Genomic DNA, 12242 nt, shown 5'->3' with positions numbered 1-12242 from the left:
GCCATGGCTTCGTTAACGGAGATTCTCGCAAATGCACATTTTCCTCCCAAAGGCACCTTTGCAAGACCACTCTGTTGGCCAAGCGGCCACAATTTCAAAATATGTCAAAGGAGTGACCGGGCACAGTGGCTCACGCCTGTAATCCTAGCACTATGGGAGGCCGGGGCGGATCGCTTGAGCTCATGAGTTCGAGACCAGCCTGGCTGAAACCCCATCTCTATTAAAAATACAAAAATTAGCAGGGGTGGTGGAGCACGCCTGTAGTCCCAGCTACTAGGGAGGCTGAGACAGTAAAATCGCTTGAACCCAGGAGATGGAGATTGCCGTGAGCCAGGACAGCGCCACGGCACTCCAGCGTGGATGACAAAGTGAGACCCAGTCTCAAAAAAAAAAAAAAAAAGTCAAAGAAATATATTTTGGGGTAAAAAAATTTTTAATTTCCTTCACCTCTATTGGACTCTTGAGTCTGGAATTCCCTACACACATTTGTGACCCTTTGCAGGGCGAAGGAGCCCACTGAGTGAAAAAGACAACAGTGTCCCTTGTAGAAATTAAGAGCAAGTTTAGCTGAAATGCCAATATCCGAAGAGCAGGGCGCTGAAACTGAGCTCATTTAGAGAACCAGCGACTGGAACAGGACTCACCTGCTCCGCAGGGCCCTGTTACCCAGGGCTTCTGCTGTCACTGAGGGCTGAGGGGGCGGGGCAGGATGCTCTATCCAATCGGGGTGCTGGGGCGGGGCCCTGCCAGCTGTTATCCGCCGGAAGGCGGGCTCCACATTGCAGCTTTCCTTGTTCCCTGGCTGCTAGCGTCGACCAAAGGTCGGGATTCTTTCCTGCTCTGAGACAGACCAGGTTCCTCCTCCGTAGCTTTTGTGTTTCTGTTGCCTGCGCCGTGTCCTGGACTGCTCACCGGAGTCCTGCAGGAGACTCCGGAATATCTGGAAGCTGAAAAATGGTGAGTACGCAGAGCCGGAAGCCCCGAGGTGGGGTTTGAGGGTTAGGGGACGGTCTGGTCAGAACTGCGGAATCCGGGGAACGCGGACCTCCCGGTTGCGACTCGGGGGGTCTGAGGCCCAAGTACCCCTGGCGCAGCTCAGACCTCGGTCCCTTTGGCCTCAGGGTGGGTCTGGGCCGGCAGTTGGGACCGGGACCCCGGGCGTCCTGTTCCGTCCCGGCGCGGCGACTGGGGCCCCTGCCCCGAGGCTCTCTCTGGGCAGCTCTGCGCCGGCAGCCTCGCGTCTCCCCAAACTGTGCGGAAGTCGTGGGGGGAATCTCGCCTCCTGTGTGGGGTTCCCAGTCACACTTCTGTTAAAAATCAAACTGAGACACTGTTAACAAGTGAAGAGTATTTTGGGCAAACAGCCAATCATGAAGGAGAAACACCAAGTCATGACTTGTTAACGGAAAAAAGCCAAACTGTAAAATAACTTAAATAAGTTTTATTTTGGCTGGGCGTGGTGGCTCACTCCTGTAATCCTAGCACTTTGGGAGGCCGAGGTGGGTGGATGACCTGAGGTCAAGAGTTCGAGACCAGCCTGGCCAACATGGTGAACCCCTGTGTAGGGTCCAGCCCTGCTGGGCCTGTGGGTTTTTCTCCTCGTGTGCGGAGACGAAATAAAGACACAAGACAAAGAGATTGAAGAAAAGACAGCTGGGCCCAGGGGACCACTACCACCTAGATGCAGAGACCGGTAGTGGCCCTGAATGCCTGGCTGCGCTGTTACTTATTGGTTGTGCTGTTATTTATTGGATACAGGACAAGGGGGCAGGGTAAGGAGTGAGCCATCTCCAATGATAGGTAAGGTCACACGAGTCACGTGCCCACCGGACAGGGGGCCCTTCCCTCTTTGGTAGCAGAGGCGGGGAGAGAGGGCACCTTATGTCGTTATTTCTTCTATGCATTTCAAAGACTTTAGTGTTTTCACTAATTCTGCTACTGCTATGTAGAAGGCAGAGCCAGGTGTACAGGGTGGAACATGAAAGCAGACCAGGAGTGTGACCACTGAAGCACAGCATCACAGGGAGAGAGGTCCGGCCTCCTGATGGCTGCGGGTGGGCCTGGCTGTCAGGCCTTCCACAAGAAGTGGTGGACAGAGTCTTCTCTAACTCCCCCGGGGAAAGGGAGACTCCCTTTCCAGGTCTGCTAAGTAAGGGGTACCTGACCCAGGCACTGATGCTACCACTAGACCAAGGTCCGCTAAGTAACGGGTGCCTCCCCGGGCGCTGGTGTTACTGCTAGACCAGGGAGCCCTCTAGTGGCCCTGTCCTGAGATAACAGAGGGCTCACCCTTGTCTTCTGGTCACTTCTCACCGTGTCCCTTCAGCTCCTATCTGTGTTTATGGACTGGTTTTTCCTAGGTTATAATTGTAGAACAAAGATTATTATAATATTGGAATAAAGAGTAATGCTACAAACTAATGATTAATGATATTCATATATAATCATATCTATCATCTACTTCTAGTATACCTATTCTTATTCTATATATTTTCTTTATTATACTGGAACAGCTTGTTCCCTCGGTCTCTTGCCTTGGCACCTGAGTAGCTTGCCGCCCACATCTCCCCCGTTTTTATTGACTAGGATCACCCTCGCCATCATTGCTTGTCATTGACTTCGGACTTGTCCTGGGACTCCTTGGAGACATCTGCAGACTAGAAGCAGACAACATAAACATACCAATATTAATAATGCCAGTGACAACAATGATCCTCCGAGGGGTTTAATCCATTTAAAGGGATTAAGATCAGATAATCCTTTAGTTATTCCTTCAAAAATGTCTGAGCCAGGAACAGTGGTTAAATGAGCCTGTGAGGCCTCAAACATTTGTTCAAGTTTTGAAATATCTAAGGTTAAAGTATCATCCCAGGCTTTTAAACATATTGAGACTTTTTCCCAGCTATGTTGATGTTTAATATAAGCATAAGACATTGTGCAATAATCAGAAGTATTCCAATCACACTGTAATTTCATACAGCGTTCCAAATTCATAACTCTGTCTCCCAGCCAGATTACACTCTGGCGGAGGTTTGATTAGCCAATTTTTGATCAGCTTGAGCCTAAGAATCCCAGAGTCTGGTGGAGTTTTTCTGCCATAATTCAACATACTGAGTGGTTTGAACAGAGTTATGGATAGCAACTCCAGCGGTCGCTGCTGTTGCAGTAACCAGTTAGTCCTGCAATGACTGCAATAAGAGTAAAAATGAATCTGTTGGTTCTTTTGAGGATACAACTTAAGAACTTCATTGACTATGTGTATAGAGGAGGAAGACTCCCATGGGCGATGTAAAGAAACTGGTATCCATAGCCCCTCCCTAGCCCTTACCAAGAGATTACTTGTTCTGGGATTAAAAGTAGCATCGATACAGGTGAACAGCTTACAGTTATCACGTTCTATAGTTTGTGTATTGGGAGTGATAATTACATTTCCATAACAGCATATGGGGGGGGTGGACACAGCTCTTGATAGGTATCACCTGTTCTGACATCAAGGCGATGTTGAATATGGGTGTCTTGGTATTAGTAGGAGAGAGTTGATAGATAGCGTTCCATAGCCTTATTCCTGTCATGGCTGCAGCTAATTTCCATGATTCAGGATGTTCTGGGTTAACCATCGGGTGTATCATTTTTGATCTAGGAAAAACTGTGCCTGTGTCCATCCACTTAAATGGGTAAGGAGACACCTATTCCCTCAACCTATAGGACTGCCATCCGTCCTCTACATAATCTAACAAATAATTAAACAACGAGCATTTCGTATTTTGGCCAGAGCAATTCCGCCAATAATACCCTCTTGGAGCCCAGTCAGTAACAACACCTGTAGCTAGACTCTGGAACACTATGGCCTTTGGAGTATTACAATCATTTCATACAATTGAATTTACTAAAAAAGGTCCCTTTGTAGGTTCCTTGGAGCAGTCTGGCAGTCCTATTGTTTTATTATTTGTGGTAACAGGAACCCTCCATTCCTCACGTGGATTAGGTTTTAACAGTCATAAGTTGAAAAGAATTGCTACTGAACACATTAGGTACTTGATAAGAATCATTACTAGAGGACAGTATGGTCCACATCCAATTGTGATAAGAATAAGCTAAGCAGCCAGGCAACGTTCCAATGCACAGTGGTGGATATTTGTAGCCGACTGACAAATGAAAGTGCATACCTTGGCCGGGCACGGTGGCTCACGCCTGTAATCCCAGCACTTTGGAAGGCCGAGGTGAGCAGATCACAAGGTCAGGAGATCAAGATCATCCTGGCTAACATGGTGAAATCCCGTCTCTACTAAAAATAGAGAAATTAGCCAGACGTGGTGGCGGGCGCCTGTAGTCCCAGCAACTCAGGAGGCTAAGTCAGGAGAATGACATGAACCCAGGAGGCGGAGCTTGCAGTGAGCCAAGATTGCTCCACTGCACTCCAGCCTGGGCGACAGAGCGAGACTCCATCTCAAAAAAAAAAAAAGTGCATACCTTCTTCTGGTTGAGCTGGAAACCTGTCATCATTAGGGACTGGCATGAATGCATTATTATTAGTGTACATTTTCACTGAGGAGTCCATCCAGGAGACAGAATTAAAGGGGGAAAAGGAACATATGCCCAGTAGGTATAATTTTCAGTTGCCCCAACCCCTGATATACTCACCACCACACTGACTACCATAAAGGCAGGCAGAATTATATTACCCGTCATTTTGGAATTCCTTTTCTTGTAGTAATTTTCTGTTTGATGTGATAAGACCTTTATCTGACCCCGTGGTGGTGGAGTAGAATGGTATTGTGGGTCACATGGCAAGATTTTGTCCTAATGTTGAGGTCATGAAGTTTATGTGTCGGGCGGCAAACCTTGCCCTTCGATTTCTGACAGTTCTTCGCCTTTTGTTTCTGAGAGCTTTTCATCTTTGGAGTTATGATGCAATTTCAGTCGCCGGGAGGGAACCCAGACGGGTTGTTGTCCTTCTCCTGGGGAAACACAAGCGAAACCCCTACCCCATGTTACCACAGTGCCTAATTCCCATTTGTCAGTTTTTGCATCCTTCCACCATACCCGCTTTCCTTTTTGTGGATCAAATTTATTTCCACTGAAATGTTCTACTGCAGTAAAAGGTTGATTTCTTACTAGGTTCAAGAATTTAGTGTAAAAAGAGCCAGACTTAACTGACATGGGGGGTAGAAGCATCCCTCTTCGCTTTAGTATCCTGTTTTCTTTTCTTTTCTTTTCTTTTCTTTTTTTTTTTTTTTTTGAGACGAAGTTTCACTCCTGTTGCCCAGGCTGGGGTGCAATGGCACGATCTTGTCTCACCACAACCTCCACCTCCCAGGTTCAAGCGATTCTCCTGTCTCAGCCTCCGGTGTAGCTGGGATTACAGGCATGCGCCACCACACACGGCTAATTTTGTATTTTTAGTAGAGTTGGGGTTTCTCCATATTGGTCAGGCTGGTCTCGAACTCCTGACCTCAGGTGATCCACCTGCCTTGGCCTCCCAAAGTGCTGGGATTACAGGCAGGAACCACCATGCCTGGCCTAGTGTCCTGTTTTCGAAGTTGATCTTTGAGTGTTTTGTTAGCTCGTTCTACCAATGCCTGTCCTTGAGAGTTATAGGGGATGCCAGTTGTGTGAGTAATTGCCCGTGTTTGAGTGAACTTTTTAAAAGCAGCACTAGTGTAGCCGGGACCATTGTCAGTTTTTAGTTTCTCGGGACAGCCCATAACCAAGAAACATGAAAGCATGTGCCGTTTAACATGACTCATACTTTCCCCCATTTGACATGTGGCCCAGAAAAATGAGAAAAGGTGTCAGTAGTTACATGTATAAAAGAGAGTTTGCGGAAAGCTGGATAATGAGTCACGTCCATTTGCCAGAGAGCATTCTGTGAAAGTCCTCTAGGATTAACTCATGAAGAAAGTGGCTGTAAAATTAACACCTGGCAAGGTCAGTGGCCTACAATGGTTTTAGCTTGTTTCCATGTAAGGGGGAACTTTTTCCGGAGTCCCGCAGCATTGACATGAGTTAAAGCGTGAAAATCTTCTAATTTTCTAATTTTCTAATTAGTTGCTTTCTAATTTTCTAAGCAACTAATATATCAGCTTTGGCATTGGCTGCTGAGGTGGGGAGGGGCGTGTGAGCCCGAATGTGAGTAATGTAGGAAGGAGAAGACCTTGCTTTGAGTAGGGACTGAAACCTTTGGAAAAGAAAAAGTAGGTTATCATCAGGCAGAGATTTGATTAAGGCAGTTTCAGTTTTGTGAGCAACATGTACTACGTGTGCAGAATCAGAAACAATGTTAACTGGTTCAGGGAAATCTTCAAGAACAGCCATGACAGGGATTAGCTCAGCTCCTGCAGAAGTTGCTCCTGTGTTAAGAACGTGTTCTTTTGGCCCTGTATGTGCTGCTCAGCCATTACAGGAAACATCAGTAAAAACCGTGACAGCTTCAGCTAATGGAGTGTTTCTAGTAATGTTAGGTAAGATCCAACAAGTGAGTTTAAGGAACTGGAATAGTTTTATGCTTAGGATAATGATTGTCAGTTATACCCAGGAAACCAGCCAAATCTACCTGCCAAGCAATGCAGGTTGCAAAAGCCTATTGGACTTGTAATCGGGTGAGGGGAACAATGATTTTTTGGGGCTCTGTACCCGAAAGACAAAGGAGACTAGAACGAGGCTGACCAATTAAGATAGAAATTTGATCTAGGTAAATGGTAAGTGTCCGTAAAGAGCTGTGTGGGAGAAAACACCATTCAAGTAAATCAGGTCCCTGCATAATGAGTCCTGTTGGTGAATGTTCAGTAGGAAAGATTAGTATTTCAAAAAGTAAATGTAGATTTGCCCTGGTAACCTGAGATTGTTGAATGCGTTTTTCTGTAAATTGTCATTCAGAATCTGCTCAGGGATCAAAGACCCTTTGCTGCTTAAATCAGGATTGCCCCACAACGTTGCAAAAAGATTAGACGTCGCGTATGTAGGAATGCCTAAGGACGGGCGAATCCAGTTAACATCTCCAAGTAATTTTGGAAATCATTTAGTTTTAAAGAGTCTTGTCTGAGTTGAACTTTTGGGGGCTTAATAACCTTGTCTTCTAGCTGCATTCCTAAATAGTGGTAAGGAGAGGAAGTCTGAATTTGCTTGTTCATAAGCCCTAAGTTTTACAAGTTGTTGGCCGTGGCTATCAGGGAGAGCTCTTTCTGCTGCGTCATGAAGAAGAGCAATCAAGTCTGGATAGGGTTCATGCTGCCCTGTCTGACGGGTGTAAAAGATGGGCATAATTTGCCATCATCTTGAATCTTATCCCAAGCATCTAGGCAACATTTTCAGAATCGTTCAATAACTTCATCATTTAGAATAGTTTGGTTTTGAATTGCAGCCCACTGGCCCATTCCCAGGAACTGGTCAGCCATAACGTTAACAGGAGGATTAGAGCCCTGATGAAGACCAATGGGTTCCTGTACAGCATCACCCCACCAAGTCCTGAAGTGTAAATATTGGGATTTCGATAAGGCTGATATTGCTAAAATTTCCCAGTCATAGGGCACCAAACGTTTATCGTCTGCCAGGGCTTTTAATGTGGAGCGGACAAAAGGGGAGTTGGTGCGGTACTGCTTCACTGGTTCTTTGAAATCTTTGAGGAATTTAAAAGAAAGACTTTCCCAAGTAGCAGGCCATAGCTGAACCTGGCCTGGATGTATGGGGTCAGGTTGAACTACTGCCTGGACAGCAGGAATACCAGGAACTGGCTGTGCCCCGGCGGCAGGCAGTTGTGGAGCCTGATTATTTCCCTGAGCAGCCTGATTGTCAGGCTGAGGGGCTTGATTGTCAGACTGTTGATCTTGAGGAGCCGCGGGGTCAGCCGCTTGCTGAGCAGGATCAACGGGCTGTGGCTGATTTTGTGCCGCTGGGACGGCGGGTATTGGAGGCTGTAAAATTACAGGAAATTGCCAGGCTTCGGGATCCCCATATTCTCTTGCCTGTGCTGTAGCCCTCATAAGCGGAGTGTCATTTTCAGGGATGTATGTAACTTGTTGCTGATGAGCGGCAATGGTGGGGTTGGCAACAGCAGTAGCGACCAGACTGGAAGCAGAGAAAAGATAGGAATTTTGAATGGAGGCAGAGTTGAGGATCTGTAGACCCCGATAAGAGGAGATGACCTGCTGAGCAGGTCTTTCATGGGCCTGAAATCCAGGCTGCCGAGGTATCTGTGGACCAGGCTTGAGGGGAGCATGAGACTTCAAGGGATCCCGAATTGTCGAAAGGGACCCAGGCTTCAAGGCAGCCTGAGTCGCCGAAAGAGAAACAGGCATGAGAAATGAAAAACTAGGCTGCGGAGGGATAGGGATGAGGGTCTCGTTACCGGGCGGAACAGCGGAAGGTTGAGAGCCCTACAGCAGGGCTGAACAGAGACAGGGTTGAGGGCCTCATTACCGGGCCAAGAATTGAGAGCGTCTTCACCAGGCTGTGTAGAAATCGGAGCCTCTGTATCAGGCTGCATGGAAACAGTTTAGAGCCCCTTTTTCAGGCTGCGTGATGTCATCTTCTGTCTGCATAGCTGGAGAGTTGAGAGTGTGAGGAAAGGTAGGAGGGTCTGGCCGTGACGGCTGTTGATAATGTGTTTCAGCTGGATTTTGCTGGTTGGGGGAAATAAGCTCATTGAGATCAGTTAAAAGTTCATCATAAAGCGATAATGGGGGCGTGGCAGGTTCTGGTGTAGGTGGCGGTGGCACAGGAATGTCAGAGTGGAAGTCCACCTGTAGAATTACGGTCTCAATCTGCACAGTATCCTCAGGGGAAAGAGAACTGAGAACTTCCTCAGCCTCCTCAGAGGAGAGGAAAGGGATCAGTCTCCATGTTGTCCTCCTGAGTCTGTAAGGAGTCTAGGACAGAGCGAACCGAAGCCCAAATTGACCAAATGGTGGGCAGAATAATATGTCCCCCTTTATGAGCAATTTTGAATTGTCTGCTAGTCTCATCCCAATCTTTAAATTCTAAAGTTCCGTCAGTTGGAATCCAAGGGCAAGGAAGATCTACAACCTCAAACAATTCAATTAACTTATCTGTAGAAACTTTTACACCTCCTTCTTTAAGGAGAGTTTTTATGAAGTTTAAATAAGCTGAGTACTTAGTACTGGCCAGTCCCATGGTGTCCCCGGGATACTCTTTTGAGTGCCCAAGGTTACCACCAAGCTTGTTGACCACAATCCTCAGGAATCTGTGGTTGAAATCCTCTGCTGAGTCCTGCGCTCAAAGCGCAACTTCACACAATGAGGGAGAAACCCACGTTGGAGCGCCAGATGTAGGGTCCAGCCCTACTGGGCCTGTGGGTTTTTCTCCTCGTGCGGAGATGAGAGATCGTAGAAATAAAGACACAAGACAAAGAGATAGAAGAAAAGACAGCTGGCCCCAGGGGACCACTACCACCTAGATGCGGAGACCGGTAGTGGCTCGGAATGTCTGGCTGCGCTGTTATTTATTGGATACAAGACAAAGCGGGAGGGTATGGAGTGTGAGCCATCTTCAATGATCGGTAAGGTCACGCGAGTCACATGTCCACCGGACAGGGGGCCCTTCCCTGTTTGGTAGCTGAAGCAGAGAGAGAGAGAAGACGGCTTATGTCATTATTTCTTCTATGCATTTCAAAGACTTTAGTACTTTCACTAATTGTGCTACTACTACCTAGAAGGCAGTGCCAGGGTGGAACATGTAAGCAGACCAGGAGCGTGACTGCTGAAGCACAGCATCACAGGGAGACGGTCAGGCCTCCGGATGGCTGCGGGTGGGCCTGACTGATGTCAGACCTTCCACAAGAGGTGGTGGAGCCGAGTCTTCTCTAACTCCCCTGGGGAAAGGGAGACTCCATTTCCCAGACTGCTAAGTAACGGGTACCTGCCCCAGGCACTGATGCTACCGCTAGATCACCTGAGGTCAAGAGTTCAAGACCAGCCTGGCCAATATTGTGAAACCCCGTCTCTACTAAAAGTACATATATTAGCTGGGTGTGGTGGCGCATGCCTGTAGTCCCAGTTACTCAGGAAGCTGAGACAGGAGATTTGCATGAACCTGGGAGGTGTAGGTTGCAGTGAGCCGAGATCCTGCCACTGCACTCCAGCCTGGACGACAGAGCAAGACTCTATCTCAAAAAAACAAACAGGCCGGGCGTGGTGGCTCATGTCTGTAATCCCAGCACTCTGCGAGGCCAAGGTGGGCGGATCACAAGGTCAGAAGATCAAAACTATCCTGGCTAACACAGTGAAACCCGGTCTCTACTAAAAATACAAAAAATTAGCCCGGCATGGTGGTGGTTGCCTGTAGTCCCAGCTACTCGGCAGGCTGAGACAGGAGAATGGCGTGAACACAGGAGGCGGAGCTTGCAGTGAGCTGAGATCACACCACTGCACTCCAGCCTGGGCAACAGAGCAAGACTCTGTCTCAGAAAAAAAAAAAAAGAAAAACCAAAAGACTACAAATCGGATTCAGTGTATACTGCTCCAGTGATGGGTGTCCCAAGATTTCGCAAATCACCGCTAAAGAACATACTCCATATACCACCTGCTCCCCATAAACCTATGGAAATATATATATATATATATTTAAAATGTTTAGAGGTGGTAGGAAGGAATGCTGTAGGAAGAGGGGCTGTTACTTGTCACGTGATTCCATTCCTGCCCAAAAAACAGGCCTGTGTCACCAGATTTTATGAATTCTGAGGCATGAATTACCCTTTTCCTTAAGTCCCTTTAGATGGTGTTTGTAATTTCGTGTCTTACTGCCACAGAGTCTGTTTTGTGAGTCTGATGATGTCTAATGAACATGAATGTAGGCCAGTTGCTGTGTCTATATTCTAAAAGACAGTATAAGGAGGCTGCTCTGATCTTCCTGTCACAGCGGAGAACTCCATTTTGAGGGTTGTTTTTTTTTTTTTTTGAGACAGAGTTTCCCTCTTTTTGCCCAGGCTGGAGTGCAATGGCGCGATCTCGGCTCACGGCAACCTCCGCCTCCTGGGTTCAAGCAATTCTCCTGCCTCAGCCTCCCGAGTAGCTGGGATTACAGGCATGTGCCACCATGCCTGGCTAATTTTGTATTTTAGTAGAAATGGGGTTTCTCCATGTTGGTCAGGCTGGTCTTGAACTCCCGACCTCAGGTGATCCACCCGCCTCAGCCTCCCAAAGTGCTGGGATTACAGGCGTGAGCCACCGTGCCTGGCCATTTTGAGGGTTTTTATTGTTGATATTGGCCAAGAGCAGGTCAGTTCACTTAGTTGTTAGTTGGGGGGCTGCTTAATTTTGTTAATAGCTGATAGGTTGGAGGACAGGCTTTTATAATGTGAAAGGAAAATAAAACCTCAGGACCCCAATTTTTATACCAAAAGGAAAATATTAAGTTAAAAGCTGAGTCAAGCAAGAAGTTGCCTTTTTGTTCCTAAGTGAATAGCTACAGATAAAAAGTTACCTAGATGAAGAATATACCGGGAGTCTCCTCCTACCACAAAGCATTCAGCTGCTCCCTTGGGAGGCCCCACTCCCCTACCACAGACTGTCCTCTTGGGGTCGTGACTCAGGGGCTGCTATGCACTAGGCCCTCCAAGAGACATGGCAGTGGTGGGCATCTTAGCTCAGCCTAGGCAGTTCTGAAACCGAGGACCAGGAAAAATTGGAGGGGGAACGGAAGACAGATCATTCTTTAAAGTTTCCAAAAAGGAACCTCAACCCAAAGGCGTCCTGATGTCTGTGCCTAGAAAAAATAAAAGGAGAAGCACAAAGGTTTTGTTCACTGGGATGTGTGGTGATTTTTCTCTGCCTTCTTCTCTTGTGAAATTTTCAGAAATAGCACACAAATACTTTAAAAAGAGTCATCTATTGCTCTGTGATAAAATAAAAAACAAAATATACTGCATCTGTTTGAAACACGATGAATAAATACAATGTTATGCTATGCAGAAGAAATAGTTGATAATATTGTGAACTGGAGAATGGAGTTAATATTGGAAATGTAGGAGAGAAACTGAATATTTAGGATTTTTACTGCAAACTCTTGAAGCGTTAGCCTCGTTATAATTTAAAATTCACAGTCGAAAACCACAGTTACTTTTGCACCAACCTAATATTCTTAAGGACATGTGACATCCTGGCTGGTCTTGCCTTCCATCATGAGTAAGAGCTTCCTGAGGCCCTCACCATATAGAAAATTCCAGTGCCGTGCTCCTTGTACAGCCTGTGTAACCATGAGCCACATAAGCTTCTTTTCTTTTTTTTTTT

At 46.8% G+C, this 12242-nt stretch overlaps 1 protein-coding gene and 1 long non-coding RNA gene across 2 annotated transcripts in view; one reads left to right on the top strand and one right to left on the bottom strand.

Moving 5' to 3' along the window:
• Positions 1-737: 737 nt before the first annotated feature.
• The window catches only part of LOC108539632 (uncharacterized), a 24290-nt gene continuing 12785 nt past the window's right edge, over positions 738-12242 (top strand). Inside the window, exon 1 of the long non-coding RNA XR_001888441.1 lies at positions 738-957. This is a non-coding gene — a long non-coding RNA (uncharacterized LOC108539632). The remainder of the gene's footprint in view (positions 958-12242) is intronic.
• LOC108539629 (endogenous retrovirus group K member 8 Gag polyprotein-like) lies at positions 7045-8672 on the bottom strand. The gene is made up of 2 exons (XM_017888454.1): positions 8416-8672; positions 7045-8064 (listed from the first exon to the last, which is right to left on the bottom strand). Exon 2 carries the CDS (start codon positions 7977-7979, stop codon positions 7308-7310), a length of 672 nt encoding a protein of 223 aa, XP_017743943.1. The 5' UTR covers positions 7980-8064; positions 8416-8672; the 3' UTR covers positions 7045-7307.

The sequence above is a fragment of the Rhinopithecus bieti genome, unplaced genomic scaffold (assembly GCF_001698545.2).
Source record: "Rhinopithecus bieti isolate Rb0 unplaced genomic scaffold, ASM169854v2 scaffold_15296, whole genome shotgun sequence".
Taxonomy (NCBI): Eukaryota; Metazoa; Chordata; class Mammalia; order Primates; family Cercopithecidae; genus Rhinopithecus; species Rhinopithecus bieti.
Note: the sequence above shows the minus strand (reverse complement) of the source record. Positions and strands in the feature narration are given on the sequence as shown.